The 20741-nt window shown below is 36.7% G+C and overlaps 1 protein-coding gene across 1 annotated transcript in view; it reads right to left on the bottom strand.

Moving 5' to 3' along the window:
- fbn2.L (fibrillin 2 (congenital contractural arachnodactyly) L homeolog) overlaps positions 1-20741 on the bottom strand; it is a 142749-nt gene that overhangs the window by 71362 nt on the left and 50646 nt on the right. The window contains exons 7-20 of the mRNA XM_018264131.2: positions 20394-20519; positions 18852-18977; positions 16714-16866; positions 16026-16226; positions 15293-15430; positions 13364-13483; positions 11879-12004; positions 8318-8440; positions 8033-8155; positions 6631-6783; positions 5805-5858; positions 5085-5210; positions 1682-1807; positions 85-204 (exon numbers count right to left, since the gene is read on the bottom strand). Coding sequence (XP_018119620.1) covers positions 85-204; positions 1682-1807; positions 5085-5210; positions 5805-5858; positions 6631-6783; positions 8033-8155; positions 8318-8440; positions 11879-12004; positions 13364-13483; positions 15293-15430; positions 16026-16226; positions 16714-16866; positions 18852-18977; positions 20394-20519 — 1815 coding nt within the window. The remainder of the gene's footprint in view (positions 1-84; positions 205-1681; positions 1808-5084; positions 5211-5804; positions 5859-6630; positions 6784-8032; positions 8156-8317; positions 8441-11878; positions 12005-13363; positions 13484-15292; positions 15431-16025; positions 16227-16713; positions 16867-18851; positions 18978-20393; positions 20520-20741) is intronic.

Genomic DNA, 20741 nt, shown 5'->3' with positions numbered 1-20741 from the left:
CAAAACTGACAGCTAGCGAAAATATAAAAATTTCCTTGCATTTTGTGTCAATGGCTTCGAAGCTTGAAAGTCATGGTGACTCACCTATGCAGATGAGGCCAGTAGAATCCAGTTTGCTTCCAGGTGAACACTCACAGCTGAATGAGCCAAGAATATTTCTGCAAGCCCCGTTGACACAAGGGCTACTTTCACATTCATTTATGTCTGCAATAGAAAGATGACCTTGATTAGATCTGTCCCGCAAAATATTGCTGTTTGAGTTTGTGTGTCTTCCCTGCTGCCACCTATATTTAGATTTGTACTGCTCTTGTCTTTGGTTACCAACATGATTTACATAACTGTACATTTTATATATATATAATATATATAATATAAAAACTTGGCTGCGATTTGCTCTCTCTCTCTCCAAGGTCCCGGTTAATTGTCCCTCATAAATTAGAACAATGTTTTCATGGAATGTTTTAGCATTCCAAGCCATAGCATGCTGTGCACAAACAGAAAGACTTTATTGTTTCTGTCATTTAAGGCTCCACCAGTTTTTGGACAAATTATAGAAAGTTAGTGAGAAACAAAATATTGTATAACAGTGTCTGTGGGTTTTAGAGCTAAATGAGGCAATGACCTACATTAAACAGATGGTGCTAAATTTTGCACTTCCTGCATACAGCTTTCATGCATGAAGATAAAATAGTTATACTATATAATAAATCCATTTGCTTTCACAGTCCTTTTGAGGACTATCTGGGTGCCATATGTAAGATCTAAAAAAAAAACATTTTCTCTAATATGTAAAGCTTTACACTTAACATTTGTATAACACCAGAGGTTGAATATGGAAAAAAATTATATATCTCCAAAGGATGAGCATTATTTAATTTTTTAATACATGCTATTTTTCTATAAAGGTGACAGCGACTAATGGACCTCATGGAATACACACTCTACATTTCAAATGATAAAAGTATTTCAACTTTCGTTACCATATGCCTTTATGAAACATATGTTTCATATCAGTGAGCAAGGCTACCTAGCAACATAGGCAAAGTTTACCCTGGTCAAATAACTAATAACAACCAATGGGGTATTTGCTTTCAACAGGAGAATAGCCATAATGAACTTATTGCACCAGCCTAAAGATTCAGCTTGTCAATAGCAGCAATGATCCAGAACTTCAAACACAGGGGGGTCACCATTTTGTAAAGTGTCTGTGACACTCACATGCTCAGTGGACTCTGAGCAGCTATTGAGAAACTAAGCTTAGGGGTTGTTGCAAATTATTAAGCAGAAAAAGAGGTTGGCCTATAATATAAGCTGATGCTACAGGGCTGATTATTATATAATTTGAGTCGGATCCTAAGCTCAGTAAGTGACGGCAGCACAGAGAATGTGCAGTGAATCAGCAGAAAAGTAGATGGAGAGTTACACGGGCAATTTGGAGGCAGATATCTTCCCTTCTAAAGTGCTGTGGTTGCCTTGGGCTGATACAGAAGACCAAAATATAATATACAACATTTCTAGCCTACTTCTTTAGTTAAGCTTTAGTTCTCCTTTAACAAAACCCAAATAGCGAATGGTGAAAACAAGCACAAATGCACACTACACCTACATTTTCTGTAATGTTTTTCCTAAGGCCATTTAGAACAGATATTTTTCAGTATACCTGAAACCTAATTTTTTTTACCTTCGCATGTTTCACTATCACTTCTGAAAACATATCCTTTAGGGCATGTACAGCTGTAACTTCCTGGTGTATTCCGGCAAAGTCCATTGTCGCATAACAGCCTGTTCACTAAGCACTCGTCAATATCTAAAACAATAACAAAAGGGGTTCATCAGAAAGATATTGCAGTGATTTTTTCCACATAGCAGGACTGCTGTCTTGGGCCTAGGAGGTCAAGGCTGCAGAGAAAGGCAAAATAGGTGAGTGTCTTGATATACACTCAGCTCCCTGTTCTTTGTTTATCCAGTCATCACTGCTTGTGCCATAATTACATTTGATTGTGACACTTCATAATGGTGTCTGAATGAGTTCAACAAATATTTTACAAATAAACTTCATTTAGTCCAGGATAGAAAGATAACACAACTCACAGTACTTATAACTTCTGATGCAGCGATACATTGAAAACATTTATAAAGAATGAACTTTGCATCACAGTAATCTGTTGTTAGAATGCATCCTGTGCCAAGAAAGAATACCATGTGATGGTACTTTAGGAATACGAGTCTTAAAAAGCAGCTGCAAAGCTCAAACAGATGTAAATGTTTGTTTGTTCTGCCGCAGAGAATGCTTGGTATGAAAAGAAAAACCAAAATTAATTCTCTAGCTTGTTTCCATTAAAATGACATGGAGCCAACAAAAACTGGTTTTAAAATATGCTATATGGCCAAAAGTGGATAGAAAAAATTCAGTCCTTTAACCTGTGTATGAGGTATTGCTTTAATTTTGTTCATATTTGTTGCTTTTTTGTTTTAAATATAAAAACACACACAGGTAATGGCATGAGCCCATTTCCAGGAGTTATGAAAAAAGATGTGAGCGAAAGACAAGCCTTGGCAGAGAAGGGTGTACAAATGACAACTCAGGATCTGTTGGGAGGAAGGCCAAAAGACATATACAAATAAACTGAAGCCTACGAACTGGGGTTAAATACTTGAGCATTCTGAAAGAGGTAACAGGAGTCTGGTTGACTCGACATCTTAACAGGAGATAAAATAATTGGAGTGATCCAATTTGTACCCACCAGTGAGCATTATCACTTTTTGCAAGAGTTGGTCCACTTCTATAATAAACAAACTGGCCTAATGTACTATGATGAGGAGTGTGATGCCACCCCAATTGTTTCATTTCCATGTATCTTTTGTGCAACACAACAGTTTTGGAAGCTTCCACACAAGGAACAAAAAAATTCAAGCAAACTCCATTGGCCAACTTCATATTTTAGAACAGAGCACTGGCAGAAGGTTAGCAATTTGCTCAATGTAGGGTGTCAAAAAAGCTGGCACCCACCAATGTTTTAATTCCATGCTCTTATATTTAGATAAAGCTTAAAAGGGTTTTGAAAATGTTCTGGCACTAAAGTGTTTGAAGAGTAAACATTTGATTAGCATTATTATACTACACTTATGCAGCAAATTAACCAGGGTATAATTCACAGTAGACAGAGACCCAGTGGAAATTGAGTGGATTATTTTGACCAAGTGAGGCAAAACTGGGTACAAACATTTGTTTTCATGTTTTGAATGCCAGCTTTTTAGACTTAAAAAAATATTGTTTCACAATACAATTAAAGAGTTCTAGTTTAGTATTAACAGATGTCTGATATATTACAGATTGTTTTGAGTTACACAACTTTTTCTGATTGTTCTGCATAATGAAGGATGAGGTGTTTGATGTCTGTCATCAACATGGAAGGGAAGGCAATGAAACAATGCAACTGAGCTGCTAGGCTGGTTGCTTTCCAAGAGATATTTTTAGAGATAGAGTATGCATCCATTACATTTTCCAGCCGTTAAGAAGATTCTTATATTTAATTACAGGAAGGGCATGAGATTGGGGAATATGGGAGAGGGATTCCAAAGAGGAATCAACAAGTTACAGGGGAAGCCATGAGATAGAAAACATGCTCGAGAAGACAGCGGGGAATGCAGAGTTGGATAATAAAGACACAATGTATCTGGCCTGGGAAAAACAGGATATGAAAGTGAAAAAAAAAAGAAAATTAAGAAGAATTATTGGTTAATTTTTATTTATTTAGCATCAAATGAAAAGGCATAGTGCATCGATTTCCCTACTTTATTCAAACTGCCTGTGTCAAGACTTCTTAAACAGACCACACTTGACCCACCCTGACACTTTAACTACCATCCAGTCTCCACTATGTAGTTTTACACCTAACTTTTAAACTTTGCTGGTTCAGTTCTTATCTTCCTGTCCTATGCTAATAACCCACTTTGCCACCAGTTCCCATTAGTTTGGGGATGGATCAAGGCTCTGTACAGAGCATCTGTTATTCCTGCACATTCTCTTTAATATTGCTACTGATGACATTATCATGTACCTTGTTAAAAGCACACAGCCTAGGGCAACATTTGAATGTTCTCTTACTAACATCACAGTCAAAAAGTTGCCTTTAACTAGACAATATTGCAAACATCCATGCCCTTATCCCCCAAGGTTCTCTTCTCCCTCCCAAAGTGTTTCATGCCACTGGGTGCTACATCTGAGAAGGTGCCATTTGGTATGATATAAAGTTTGATTTTGTAACAATGATGTGCAAATAAATTATGTGAAATGGGTGGAACTGCTATATGTTTGTAATTATTATTGTATATATTCAGAACCTAGGGCAGATGTCCACAGATAAATAGATCTAATCTTTAATATTTATAGATATTTCCTTATCTCTTAAGGAACATCCACATTACTGCTCTAATTTTATTCAGCCTTGAATACTGCAACCTTCTAATTCCTGGGCTCCCTTATTCCCTCCACTCCCCTTAGTTTATATGGAAATCTTCTGCTAGAATTCTCTTTTTCTTGCCAAAGAAAAAACTGGTTCCCAAATACCTTCAACAAAATCATTCTCTTGACTTTTACATTCTTGGCTCTTTCATAAACCATTGCATCTCTTCACTTGTCAACATAGTCTCCACATACTCCAGGACATCTACTCTGGTCCTTGCAAAGCCACTGTCTACAGGTATTTGCAGCACCCACATTTACTGTTGTCTCCGGCCATAAATCATTTGCTCTTGCTGCAAATTAGCTTTGAACTTCCATCCCTGAATTCCAATATATGCAAGCTTTTCTCAACCTCTTCCATACTATACTTAAAGTCTACCTGTCAGGCCTCTAACACAAAATCTGATTCAGCTGTTAAACCTATAACCAGTTATTAATCTCCTATTTGTGGCCAGAAGCAAGCAATTTAAACTTTATGGGAAAGGGCTATTTAACTTACAGTAACTGTAATTATTTGTGTTCTGTATTTTGTATGCTATAGAAGAGTGATTAATGAATGAGGACCTTTAATGAAAGTTATTCTATTGAAAGGTTTTATAAATTAAATCTAAGAACATACCTATACAATTTTTGCCTGAAGAATCTGATTCAAAGCCACTATTGCAGTTGCAGCGGAAGCTTCCACGCAGGTTTTCACAAATTCCATTGGCGCAGATATCAGGGTCCAAAGCGCACTCGTTGATATCTAAGAAAGTTTTAGATGCACTTTAAGGGGGTTATTTACTAAAATCCAAATTTATCTCATATTTTATTAAAAAAACACTACCAAACTCCCAAAGCCCCATTTTAGCTTATTTATTATTTAAAAAAACTTTAATCAGATCGCAGAAAAAACGTTTTTGCCCAAAAACCCCGGAAAAGTTGGATTTTCAGGCTAAATCCAGCGCAGACCACAAAAACTTCAAATTGAGATAAGTGCCTCTCCCATTGACTTATACAAGACCTTGACAGGTCTGCGATCGCGGATTTTTAGATTCAGGCTTTTTACAGCATTGGGGTATAATAAATCTTGAAAAATTTTAATTTTTTTCCTCTAGAAATTTGAAATTTATTGAGATTTTAACATTGAGATTTTAATAAATAACCCCCTAATAATCTCTGTCTATTTATATATTTTACATTTGGTGAAAAAACATTAATAGAGATTTCTAATACTAAGAGAAGTAAGAATCAGGGTTCATCAAAACATTACTCTTCTATAATATATGAGGATTGTATTTCACAGACTTCTGTTGCTATGACATATAGTAAAACTTCCAAAATAAATGATAAAGTTTACCTCGTCCATCAACAGTAATACCGATGCCTCCACTGCATAAACCCTGAAATTCAGCTATTTTTGCACAAAAACAAACAAAAAAATTAGATACTTTTACCAGGTTTTCTAAACTTAAACAGCAATTTATGGTTAATACCTAATAACTGTGCAGTGCTTGAAATACAGAAATTTAATGAGCTATTGCTGCATGATGACCTGGCTGCACATACCCAGCAAACAGAAACACTCAGCAGGGAGGGATTAGGCAATTGGCACAGAAGGAGTATTCTCCACCAGCAAAGTTCAGTCAGTAGAAAAGCCTCCAAATTTGCCACTGCCGACACCATTAACTTAAATTGAAAAAGGAGGACAGCTCTAGTAGTGGTGTTTTTCAGCCTCACAGCACTGTTGAAGTGGTATTTGCAGTTTCAGCTACTTCTCTGGCTAAAACATGATGCTTACACTTCAGACACCCATAGGTCTTAATTACGGAAAGTCAGCTGCTGTTTTAATGCAATACTGTTTATTTTTAAAACATCTGTGGTGTGCCCGGGGCAGCTGAACTCATCAATACATTTGACTAATGTAACTAAAAAATTAAGCCAAGACTATGTTTTAAGTATTCCTTGTTTTCTAATTTATTGTTATTTGCTGTAATCATGGAAAGCTCCAACAAGCTATACATGTATCTGCCTAAACAAGATGTGCCCAGCAGTTTGCACAGTGCTACACTTTTAATGGAAGCTACAGATATTCACTGTGCAAGCTGTTCACTTGCATGTTATGTAAAAAAGAGTGACATTTAGGACATTTTCTAAACTGGATTTTGTTATCATAGTAACCATACCAGAATTCCGGGGAGGGCAAGGATTGCAAGGTTCTCCAAATCCATAGTCCGGATTGGCACAGCAACATTCAGATTTGGTCACAGCTCCAGGAAAAGGACGGACACAGAGGCCTTTTTTAATTCCCCCGTAGCATGTACTACGCATATGTGTGTCTAATAAAGAATTTTCAAAAAGTGTTAATAATGATGGATGTAGGGAGTTCTTCAACCTTGACTGTTTTAAAGGAATTGTTCAGTATTAACATAAAAACTGGGTAAATAGATGTAGCTGTGCTAAATAAAATATGTTTCTAATATAGTTAGTTAGGCAAAAATTTAATGTATAAAGGCTGGAGTGACTGGGTGTGTAACATAATAGCCAGAACACTGCTTCCTGTTTGCAGCTCTCTTGGTATCCACTGATTGGTTACCGGGCAGTAACCAATCAGTGACGTGAGGGGGTCCACATGGGTCATAACCATTTGCTTTTGAATCTGAGCTGCATGCTAAGGATCAACTGCAAACTCACTGAACAGTTATGTGTCATGTGTCCCCCCCCCCTCTTAAGGTTGCTGACTAACTCAGAGTTAGAAGAGTTACAGGAAGTTGTCTTCTGTTAGACATCTTCTCACTCCAACCTTTATAAATTAAATTTTTGGCTAACTATATTGGAAACATTTTTTTATTTTGCACAGATTATCTATTTACCTAGTTTTTATTTTTACAGTGAACTGTTCCTTTAAGGGCAATGACACATAGTGCTACTTGTTGCCCGCGATTTATTGCAACTACAAATTACCAGAAAATACCCTGCTATAGACAATACTGAGAATTGTCTCTGCTAAAACACTCAATGTCTTTGTATGCATTTTTCTGCAATTTAGGGATTTGAGTGTACAATGTTTGGTAGTATCTATGGCAGGGTATATTCTAGCGACTTGTAGCTGTGACACATAGAAATGTGTGTCATTGCCCTGAAGGTGTGAAGATGGAATTCATGGTCATTTAGAGAAATTAGGATATACAATAAAAAGTTGCTTTTGTGGATCGCTGAATATATATACCTTGATAAAGGTCCCAATGGGGACCGAAACGTCGGTTTTACATACCATGTAATAACAATATATCACCTTTTTCAAATCAAGACCCCTGGTGCCTTTTCTTTGTTCTATTTTGTATACATTGGATTTCTGTGCACGGGGGCAGCTACAAGGTAGCTGGATGGGATGTGGTGCTGTCCAAGAACACACATATATATGTATGTGTATACAGAAGGAGGGAGCTTTTGAGGGGGGAGCATGCTTTAGGAAGGCAGAATATATACTGTATTTTGTGGGGATGGAAGAAAGAATTTTACCTCTTTCTACCACCCTATAAAAATAAATACCAATATATGTTTAAGTTGTAATAACCGGTGCATTACCTACGCAAACACGGCCATCCACTCCAATGGCCAAACCTGGAGGGCAATCACAACGGAATGAACCTTCAGTGTTGATACAGTGACCGTTCATGCAGATGCCAGGCGTCTGACACTCATCTATATCTACAGAAAATAATAAATCATAATGTATCATTACTATAAAATTGAACTGAAATCTGAATACAGAAAGCAATTAATTATAATGTACAATTACTATGACATTGTTCTGAAATCCGAATATTTTTACACATACATGGTCTATGCTACATTTATACTTGTACATACCGGTGCAATAACGACCATTGGATGCGAGGACAAAGCCAGGCTTGCATATGCATTTGAAACTCCCATCCTCGTTTATACACATTCCATTCAAGCACATATTTGTTGTGGAGCATTCGTCGTGATCTAGGAACACAAAATACTCACTACTTTTTCGTTGGAAAATGCATAAAAATATAAGCTCTTGTGACGACTTTACATTAAATGCATATTAAAGTAAACATCTACATTAGGAATATCAAGCTTGTATAACACAAATACTCCCAATATCTTCAGTCACCTAAGACACTAATTTCATAGCCCAAATCTAAAATATATCATAACTTAGCTGACAATGAAATAATTGCTGATTGATAGGGTTTAAGCTTTTTAAGAACACAATTTGGCATTTGTGAGGATGCCAAATGACAAGCAGTTGCTAAGTCTTTGTCCATGGCCTCTTGTATTATACAGTTTGGGATTACATAGGGAATACAGGAATATAATATTTACCATAAAAGCTGTTAGCAAAGCAAAGTAGACAAAGTAACCTCAAAAAGCAGTATTTTCCAACTGGTTAATTTTTAAAGGGCTGTAAAGATTATCATTTGTAACAGACATATTATTCAAATTTGGAGAATGATCTCCTTCTTCCAACAAGCAGTTAGAAGCCTTTCACACTAAAGGGTTAGAAGGGCCAATCATCTGAAAGCACATTATCCGTGTGCATCTAATCTGATTAGCTCCATTCGGACCCTACTGCCAAGGACCTTATTTGTTCTGTGGCATTTGCCCTGTTCAGCTGTGCATACAAAATGTGCAAAGAGAACAGTGACATTGAATTCATGAGATTTTAAATCCCCACTGACAGTGTCATAATGATATTTAGGAACAGGAACAGTAAAATTGGGGTTCTATAGAAACTGCTGCCAATTTGCTCCAGTCTAGTAACCTCATAGCCCCTAATGAGATGTTTGCTTTCATATTTCTAATTGCAATAGATGGTTAAGGCCAACTGTTGTCCATTACTACATAACTTCTATTTTATGTTATTTGCACAATTAAAAATGCCTTAACTTGAATGACAAACATATTTGTGATTGATAAATGTCATCTAAATTGTTTTTGGCACAAAGAAATGACATAAAGGATAAAAGGGTTCAGATTCCATTTAATATAAAACAATTTCCTGAATGCAATCCTGAATTTATTGAATTCCTATATATCCACTAGGCTAAATTTCATCACATGCTAACCCACCCTTCTACAAAGAAACTCTTTGGTCTACACCCAAACAATATCAAACAACAAACATGCGACAAGATGGATTTTTGACCCAGAGTTTGGGTTTAAACCTTCCCAAAAACACCAAATGACACGTAGGCATACATAATATATAACACATGTAGAAACTGTAAAACAGATGCAAAATTCTCACTTTGGTTAAATAATGAACATATTTAAAGGAAAACTATACCCCAAAATGAATACTTAAGCAACAGATAGTTTATATCAAATTAAGTACCATATTAAAGAATCTTACAAAACTGGAATATATATTTAAGTAAATATAGCCCTTTACATCTCTTGCCTTGAGTCACCATTTTGTGATGGTCTCTGTGCTGCCTCAGAGATCACCTGACCTGAAATACTACAACTCTAACTGTAACATTAAGAAGTATGGAGCAAAAGACAGAACTCTGTCTGTTAATTGACCTAATGTGACCATCTGACTTAACATGTATGATTTGTTTGTGTGCATCGTAAGTCATACGATCCCAGGGGGTGGCCCTTATTTTTTAAAATGGCAATTTTCTATTTAAGATTACCCAATGGTACAGACTACTAACATTTTTTTATTTTATTTACACATGTAACGATGTTTTATTCAATGTATTTTTATAGAGACTTACATTGTTCAGGGTATAAATTTTCCTTTAAAGGACATGGAAAGCTGAATTCACTGTGGGTGCCAATATGTTAGAAAACCTGCAATCAGTTGGTGTGTTTTTTAGAGCCATACCCGAAGAAACTGAAAAAGGTGGTGGCACAGTTCACCAGATGCAGAAACTTCCCCAGACAAAAGTGCTGGGCAAAGGAGCTTTAAGGGTCATGATTTTGTGTCTCTAAAACATAATTAAGTTGGATTGAAAAAAGACCAAAATCCATCAAGTTCAACCCCTCCAAATGAAACCTAGCTTACACACACACTCACACTGACCCCTCCACACACACTCACATAAAAAATATACAAACCAATATCTATAATAATTATAGATTATAGAAACTATATATTTTAGTATCACAGCAGCATTGGATATTATGCTTGTCCAAGAAAACATGCAAGCTTAAAAGAATTAACAGAATCAGCCATCATAACATCATCCAGCAGTGCATTCCACAGCTTCACAGCCCTCACTATGAAGAACTAACTACTGCTTCAAATGAAAGTTCTTTTCTTCTAGTCTGAAGGGGTGGCCTCTGGTGCTATGATCCTCTTTATTGGAAAAAATGTTCCCTGCTATTTGTCAATAATGTCCTTTAACGTACTTATAAAGAGTTTTCATGTCCCCACACAAGCGTTTTTTTCCAGACAAAACAACGACAACCATGACAGTCTACCCTCATAATTTAAGTCTTCCATCCCTCCAACCAGTTCAGTAGCACGTCTCTGCACTCTCTCCAGATCATTAATTTCCTTCATAAGGACTGGAGCCCAGCGACGTTTCTTAGGAAAAAGCAGCCTGAGGCGGCTCCTGTAATGCTGCCCCCGCCTGCCCACTTACCTTTCCAGGTGGAGGCAGTAACGATAGTGCGGAGAGTGCAATAGCACTCTCTCACACTAGGAAAGCTGAATTTCTGGCTTAAAAAACTGAAATTTGGCTCTTAAAGGCACCAGGAGTGGCTTTTTGTCGCCCCTGGAAATCAATATGGCACTGCCGCCTGAGGCAAGTTACTCAACTCGCCTCTTTGGCGGAACACCCCTCCTGGAGCCCAAATCTGCACTGCATATTTCAGGTGAGGCCTTACCAGGGACCAATAAAGAGGCAAAATGATGTATTCATTCCATGAGTTAATGCCCTTTTTATGCAAGACAGAACTTTATATGCTATAGTGGCCACAGAATGACACTGCCTGGAATTAGACACCTTGTTAACTACAAAAATCGCCAGATCCTTCTCAATTAAGGAAACCCCCAATACACTGCCATTTAGTGTACAACTTGTGTTTGTATTATTTCTGCATAACCTTGCATTTATCAACAGTGAAGCTCATTTTCCAGTAGCAGCATCTTGCATGCAACTTATAGTTTAGTATCATCAGCAAAAATGCAGAGATGTTATGCAAAAATTGCTACCCTCATACAATTTTTAAGCTGAGCTGTGAATTTGGAATTTTTACAAAAACTACTTGCAATCCAACATTTTTCCTCATAATGCACTGGTTTTAGTCTAAACTTATTTAATAGTAATTACAAGTTTATTAAAATATATATCAAATTCTGATTCACAAAAAGTAAGAAAAAAAATAATTATCCTGGTGCTGTTACAAAAATGCATTTTGTTTTCTATCAACAATAATTACCTGCACAGTTTTTGCCATCAGGGGTCAATTCAAATCCAGCATTACATATACACTGGAAGCTTCCCTCTGTGTTCACACATCGGCCATGTTTGCAAAGAATCCCATTCTGGATACATTCATCAATATCTATTTTTAAAAAGAATTAGGCAGACATCATTATTACTATTAATATTAATGTTAACTGAAATGGTCTTGCCAGCATGATACATTCTCTTTTCCTTCACAGACCAAAAAGCAAAAAAATTAAATACATCTTATGCATAGTCACCAATCTTATCATAGGGATGCTGTAGATTCCTGTTGGGAAAAGTCCCGTGTCATTAAGGAAATCACCCAAGTGCCCCCCTTTACACTGTGTTTTGACTTCAGCTTTGCTTTCTTGGATGGACTGCTCCGTGGTGTCAGTAACCCTGTGCAAGGAACTGTGTGTTCTAGCGCTCTGTGAGTACTGTTATTGCAGAGAAAGAAGGGGGATGAGAGGAAGAATAGGAGAAACTATGCCCTCATACTGTACTATTTAAGGGACAATTTGTGCAAAATAGTGGATACTTTCCATAAGGCTACCGTCACATGTAGACAAATGAGCAAATCTCAGGGGGAGCATAGTGTTCTTACACAGGAAATAAATAAACCTGTTTAGATTGCAGAGAAAAAAGCAGCTGCAAATCTCCAGGTCACATTACTTCAGTTTAACATTAGTTACATTGGCTTTGGTAAACTGGTTGTGTCTTTGCTAACATCTCAGAGAAGATACATCTGGTGACAAGTCACATTACATTGAACCTAGCAGCTGCACACAATTTCTATAAGATACAGAACTTGGACATCTTCCATTTGTCTTTTTCTTTTTCTAATTTCAAAAGTGGTTTTGTTCAAGAATGTGCCCTTATGTTATGTTACTACAGATTCATTTGAATGATTTATCTTTCCAAGGCTAGAAATCACTAACAAGTATGTACAGTATATCGCAAACAAAGGAATGTTTGCTAAATCGTAATCTGTGGGCATGATTACCTGAGTATCTTGGTGGGCCCCAGCCAAACACTATTCTTATTTCCACCATAGGTCTATATGACACATTTCAGTTAGCAATTCCTAGATTATTATTAACATGTATTTATATAGCTCCAACATATTGTGTAGCACTGTAGATCAAATTGTTGTGTTAGTGAGCCAATGATATTATGTTCTCTTGGGGCCCTAGGATGCACAGTCTGACATTGCATGGCCTAACACAGAAAAAAAATTATAAACATGTTCTGGTGATAAAGTTTTTTGGCAATGGCCATTATTTAATGGAAGTGTATATTATTGGAGACTTTGATTTTACCCTGTATCAAAGTAAATATGTTTTAAACCTATAAAACCATTATACTTATGCTTTATATCTGCTTAAATAAAACTGATTGAATACAAAATTGCAAAGAAAAAATCTAATAGGAATGACAATGAGTAAAATCAGCCAGGGACAGAGAGCTTACTTACCAATGCAAGATTGTTTTGTTGGAGTCCTCTGAAAACCTGAATGGCATTTGCAATAATAGGATCCAGGAGTGTTAACACAGTCTCCGTTAGTACATGGATTTGATGTGCATTCGTCAACATCTGTTTGTAGCAATAAAAGTAATGATGTGTTTTGCAATTTATGGTCCAAAATGAAGAATTTAAAGACATGTCATTACAGATACTCAAATACCAAATGTGAAGTTTCCCAGTTTGAAGATTAGCTTCCCTGGACTAGAATTTAAACAAGTTAACCACAATGGTCCAAAAGAACAAAATTAAATTTATGTAAGCATGGAAACGAGTAGGAAAACACAGTTACAATTTTGTCTGCACAAATAAATCCAGTTTCATATGGCTTCTGCTACAAAAATGTTGAGTTTTTCAACCAAATTATCTGTATAGACATTTCAACATAGAGATAGAGATACATGCAAGACAAAGAGATGGCTAATCTGTTTCCTCCATCAGACCACAAAATCCAACTACAGACACACCTGACTTGCCACAGAATGAACACCTCTAAGAGAGGCAAAGTTACTATTTCAACAGATACATTTCAGCAGTTTTATTAAAGAGAATGAAAAACCTTGCCCAAAGTTGTATGGCCCAATGCTGCTTACAAGTTAATACAATATACCAAAATGCTTTTCTTGCTGTGGCTAAATTCGACTTTGGCAAAGAGCATTTCAGACTTGCATAAGGGTATAAAAAGACAGCCAAAAAATGTTTTCTTCTTGAACTGAATGAAATTCATACAGCTGCCTAAATTGACTGCCTAACTATGCCTTACATACTGTTTTAAATATCATTATGAGAATGTACTACCACTAGGAGACTATCACTATTGTGGAAACCAAAGTACTAACGATAAGCTCATTAAAGCCTTCTGTCCACTCTGCACTGGCAGAATGGCTGGGACAGCTGAATCAGTGGCATTCTTAGTCACATCGTCCGACTGCTAATTGCACAAACCAAGATATAACTGCAATCATAGGCCATTTAACTGTTAAGCCAAAGCTTAAGAACATAGGAAAAATTGAATGTTTTTAATGATGAGCGCAGATTGTCAGGCAAGGAAAAGTGCTGTTTCAACATGGGATTATCCATTGGCACATATTGCTAGATAAAAATACTTGAAATACAGCCACGTTAGTTGTGGAGGTAGCTCCAGGGCTCCCCAGCATCAACAGATGCCCAGACCCTTGCCCAATTTACAAACATAGGTGTTAACTGCACCAGTTCAGTTACCCCTAGCAAACAACAAGAAATCACTTTTAATCAGTCTACAAGTTCCAAAACAATAGCAAATGATTGGTTGTTGTTGGCATCAGCACTAGAGCATTTTATCACCTAAGCTAGTAAATGAGCCCAGCTGAATTTTCTTGAAGGCAGATGCAAAGTGTGCATTCATTAGGATACTCAGATCCAAGTTGACTGGGGAGGCTAATGGAATTACTAAGGTACATATTTGTAAAACATTAATATAGACACACCATATATTTTCCTGAATTTTGTTTTCAGCTAAGAATGCACCAAATACTTATTTTTTGGATTCAAATGAATATCACATCCTCGCACAAAAGATCTGGCCAAATACAAACTGTGTATCACTGCATATCCAGATCAAAATCACCCCAAAATTGTATCATATATACAAAAATTTGCTTTTAGCTGTCCAGTGCTTTAAAATCACATTCCTCTTATTGATTGGATTCATTTTGGATAAACACATGATTTGATTGAATCCTGCTACAAAAAGTGCTGCAAGTTATCCTGAGACAACCTTGGGTATTTAAATACATCAAATGCAATTTGGCAATTTAAAACAAACCTGTAGCAGTCAGTCATCCTCAAATATACAAGTGTTTACTCAGTGGATTAGAATTAGTCAGTAGTGTGTATACGCACCAATGCATTCAGTTTGCGTGTCCTGCTTGTATCCCATGTTGCACTCACATCTGTAATTGTTAAGGTTTGGAATACAGCGTCCATTCAGACAAAGATTGGGGTATTGTTTGCAGATGTCTATTGTCTGATTTAGTGTTGCTGGAACACAAAGTGTCAAGTTAATATTTTGTCTAGTTAATATCTTGGGTGGGAAAGTTCATGGAACTACAAAGTCTAAGAAACAGTTTATATACCAACAACTACAGATAGCATATGATAAAATTATGATTTCGGTAATCTTAATTCCTCACCAGGAAATATATTGCAACATCAAAATTATACAATTAGCCCAAGTGCATTACAATAGCTGTCCTGGTCATTAAAGCTCTAAATAAAGAAGTGGGTATGAAATAGTACCCACGTGGGATTAGGCAAGATCAAGAGTCACCAACAGAGAAAACACATTTCCACTGTGCGGTCTTGGTCTGATTGTCAGACTGCAGCTTTATGGGAAATTGCGATGTGAAAACTCTATTTTTGGATCAATTATGGCTTTCCTTGTCCTTTAAGTCTTTAGGAAAAGCTCAGGCAATACAACCATTTGCCAATAAATAAGTGATGTGCAAACTTTATAAATTACCCCCTCTGACTGTGATGTATTAACACTGGAACAATATCTCCATTATCTCAAAAAGAGGTTTTAACATGCGATCATTAGATCGAAGTTGGGCTGAAAAAGAAAATAGTAACGTACCGACCCCTCCATTGATAACTGGGCCTTGTCCATCTATTCCAGTTCCTCCAATACCAGGATGAAATCCATTTCCACCAGTTCCTGGGATAAATCCAGTACCTCCTGGTCCAAATCCAGTACCTCCTGGTCCAAATCCATTAGGAACAAATCCCCCAGGGCCCCCAAATGGAACTCCTTCAATGCACAGCCTGCGATATTCATCTAAAAAAAACATTAAGCAAGCATGAATATATATATATATATATATCTTAGCAAGGTTCAAAATACTTTGCAGTCTGGTAATTGAGTTTTGAAAATATTAAAAATATGTCTTTAAACTGTATGCCTGATGAGACTTCAAGTTAGCACTCTTTTAGACTGGATTAGTGAATCAAAGATAGATTAATGGGTGACTATATAGTTTGGACTGATGTACTGGATATTGTATATTCTGAAATAGAAAATGTGACACCTTTAGGGCAATTTAAGGAATTAAAGGTGACCCACCGTAGAAACTTCCCAATATGCAGATAAGGTTTCCACATGGTCAGTGGTAATGTTATGAATAGGAAAAAAGTTAGAAGATGGAAAGGATGGTGCCTTACAACAAAGTTTTTAAAGCTTTATACAAATAAAACAATGAAAATTGCATTAGTAATATTACACAATATTCAGCTGCCAATAATGAAGAGGAGATACAGTCACTTACCTGTGCCTCTGATGGGACACATTTCAGGTAATGATCCTAATGCCCAGCAACGGCCAGATTCACAACAGCACTGCAACTTTGTAAACCTGCCAGCCTGCTCTTGGGCACAATGGCCATTTACAAGGCTGGAGAAGCATACACCGGACCTCTGGTCTGTCAACAAAATAAATATTTGCTTCAATACATAATGAGAAGTTGGGGAATACAACTTCAAATAAAAAAACAGACCAACCTTTAAGACAGAAAATATAATTCCCCCGAAATAAACCCATAAAGCTTCTAAAGTGGGATGGCCCTCATGTGATTTTGTTTCAAGTTCATAATTTCAAAATGGTTTCCATGACTTTTGCTGCCATTTTTAATGCAATATGAGATTTACCTCAATGCCCTATGCTAGATTCAACTGTACAATTTGCGAATTGTTTACCCTATATTTGAGTGCTGGTCAATGTTCTCACCCTGTCTCTCTTTCTATTTATTCACGAAATACATAAATAAAGGCAAAGTGGATTTTCAACACATAAATAACCTCATGCGACCTGAGATGTGGTGAAGCATAGCACATAGTCATGTACGGTTTATCTGAGGACACGGAAGATAAGTAAAATAAACTGTTTAATTTTAGCTCTGCTAGAGAATTAATGCATTACAGTGTCTGCTATTTGTGAAGATCCAAACCCCACTTGTTTACTTTTGACTTTCAGGTTCTGCAGTGAGATCAACTTTCTCGTTAGAGGACAATAGCCGCTTACAGTTAGATGTCTACATTGCAGTTCTCCAGCTGCTCCAAACTACATCCCAAGTATCACTCAGAGGCAATATAATTGGCCAGATTCATGTCAGTGAGAAAAAGGTTTATCAGGTGAAAACTCATGGACGAGATTCAATTTGAGATGCAATTCAGTTTAGAAAAATTTATCTCACTGTTTATCAAGTGAAAACTCTTTTGAAGTCTATCGGAAAAATCTGGAAGTGAATTAGGATTAAACTTTTTTCTCCTCAAATTGAATCTTGTCTATGAGTTTTCATTTGATAAAGCATAAGATAACTTTTTATCACTGAATTGAATATGGCCCAATGTATATACAACTCGCTTTAATGAAAAGTTGAATTTTGATAAAAAAAAAGCTCTTTCATCAGTATTATTACATTTTTGATTTGTAAATACACGCACATATATATATAAAGAAAACAAAGAGAAACACTTACAGAAGTGGACCTTTGCAAGCATGATGGAACAAAGAAAAAAAACACACTAATAGGTATACATTTCCTGTACGTTTAAGTGGAAACTTATAACAAGAACCTACACAGAAGTTTAGTACAGAACAGCTTTAAAGAGGGCAAAGGTCTACAGTAGTCTTAAATAGATGTCAATGTAATTCCTCTTTAACTTCATCTTACCCACTTTTTAAATAATTTTTTTTAAAAGTTTTGTTGTCCCATATTTCGCCTAAATATTCTAGCTAGTTAGAAACCACATGAAAGGTCACAGTGAATGCATCCTAAGACAGACCACATGTACTCAAAATAACCTATATGTAATAAAAGGCACAAGTTTTGCCCCAGTAACGCATGGCAACCAATAAGATGCTTGCATTTAAACAGATGACCATTAATGGTGCGTGCTTATTGGTTGCTTTGATTTAGTAGACCTGTAGAAAATCTTGGACCTTTGATTACATAACCAAATGTAAGCTGATGTTGGAGGGGACAGTTATGATGACCGCAGGTGCAAGTGCTAGAGCACCAAGGGGCACAAAATCACACGACTTAATTATTATTCAACGAGCAGTTTTATGTGGTGTCTTGCTAGACTTTGTACTTCAAACTGCATTCATTTTTGCAACTTGCAAACTGCACACCGTGAGTAATAATTTATCCCTAGGATATACAGTAGTGGTATTGGTAAGTAAAACATTACGTTTATTCAATGATACATTACTGAAAATAAAAAATAAATGTTTTAAAATAAAAAAGGAATCAGTTAGATCATGTTATTAGCTGAACTCAAACTTAAACATTAACAAAGGACAAATATCCAGAAACACCTTCGTGTATGAGCCCTACAATAATACATTCACAGAGTTACAGTATAGTTAGCAAACGCAAGAGAAACTTTAATGTGTTACTCTTACCAACACAGCGAGAGCCATCCCCAGATGTGACATATCCACGTGGACAGATGCAGTAGTAACTACCAATTGTGTTTGAACATTCTCCTCCATTACAAACGCCAGGGATAGTGGTGCACTCATCAATGTCTGGCAAAAGCAATCATGTAGAAAAGCAAGACATTTTGTTTTATGTATGTATTAATATTATATGGCATAACAGAATCTAACACATACAAGACAAGACCTAACAATGTCAATCTACAGTTTTGAGCTAAAGAATATTTAAATGTGCTTATGAGTTTAAAGGTTTGTTTTTTCACATACTGTAACAGAATGTACTCTTATAAATCCCTGGGGCAAATTCACTAAGATCCGAAGTTGCGCCAGCTTCGCTGCACTTCGCCAGGCGTAGTTTTGCCAGCCCTACGCAAATTCACTAAAATGCAAAGTTGCGCTCAGGGAGGCGAACGGTAGCGATACTACCGTTACTGTCACTTCGTCAGGCAATGTGAAGTTACGCTATCGATGCCTAATTTGCATACGGCGTAAAGTTAAAATATAATGGATGTATATGCTGCAGCAACTACACTACACTACACAAGCCCAGGAAACAAAAAAAAATAAAATAAAGGTGTTCTATTGCCCTACACATGTGCCCACTGTATCGTTGAGTTGCCATATGTTAGGAAATGTAGGGGGGAAGGAGGGTACCCCCATAAAAATGTATGCTATTTTTCAGCCTATAACCCTTAAAAAAGTAAAAGACGCCAGCGTTTTTTGGGACTATTTTTGGACAAACTCCTATCTATTGTATTGAACTTCGCTTGGTCTGACCTGGCGAAGTAAAGTCTGGCGCAAGAGGTAACGTTCAGTAAAATGTGCAAGTTAGTGAATTAGCATAGTTACATCCCTTCGCCATATCGCAACTTCGCCTGCCGTAAGAGTGCGAGTAGGTCCACTTCGCTAGCAAATTTACGCCAGCACCCGTTAGTAAATCGGCGAAGTAACGAAATGACGTCACGCTGGCGAATTTGTGCTAGCCCCCATGTGTTTGTTTATCAAACACTTTATGGATGTCTGATATAAGTAATACTAAAACAAATGGACTTGCTTAGTAATCATTGAAGATGTTTATGGAGCATGTTTTCCCATTTTTGGCCCTTCTCTACTGTAAACTAAAGTGTCAAGCACCCTCAACAAGAAGGCTTGATGTTAAGCACTGCGTATCTTGACAGCGCTATATAAATAAATGATGATGATGATGATGATGTTCCTGCTCTGCAATGTTTTTCCTGACTTCATAATACTGGAGAATGCTTGAAAAAGTCAAGGCATAAAAGTACTTAGCACTTGTTAAATTATGCAACTGGTCTTGAAGAGCTAGAGACCTGGGTACTACTATCAGATAACTATTTACAGTATATGGTGTTTGTATGTTTTGCATGCGTCTCTAAAGATTCCCCACAGTAGCCCCCTGTCTTTCAGAACTCCAATGATGAACAAACTTTATAAAAAAAACGGCATTATTTAAAAGCTCTATTCCAACAATGATAATACACACACCTTCACACTTCTGTGTTGTTTCACTTTGCTTGTGTCCCACAGGGCATCTGCACTCATAAGATCCATCAGTGTTAATGCAGTTGCCCCCCTGGCACAGACCTGGAATTGCTTGACATTCATCAACATCTATCAAACGAAGTTAAAATAAAAAAAATCAAATGATTCCATTTTCTGCCATTGCACTATAAAGCAACAGATATACTGCAATGTACCTAAATTGAACTGCATAACCCTTTAAAATACTTAGCAAAATAAATCTCCAACTTAATTCAGATTCATTTGAATAAAAGCAGATTCAATTCATCAACAGAAAACAACTGGGTTGTTCTCTAGAGCAGCACTTTCCAG

This window comes from Xenopus laevis, chromosome 1L, assembly GCF_017654675.1.
Source record: "Xenopus laevis strain J_2021 chromosome 1L, Xenopus_laevis_v10.1, whole genome shotgun sequence".
Classification (NCBI taxonomy): domain Eukaryota; kingdom Metazoa; phylum Chordata; class Amphibia; order Anura; family Pipidae; genus Xenopus; species Xenopus laevis.
This window is presented reverse-complemented; position numbering and strand designations above follow the sequence as displayed.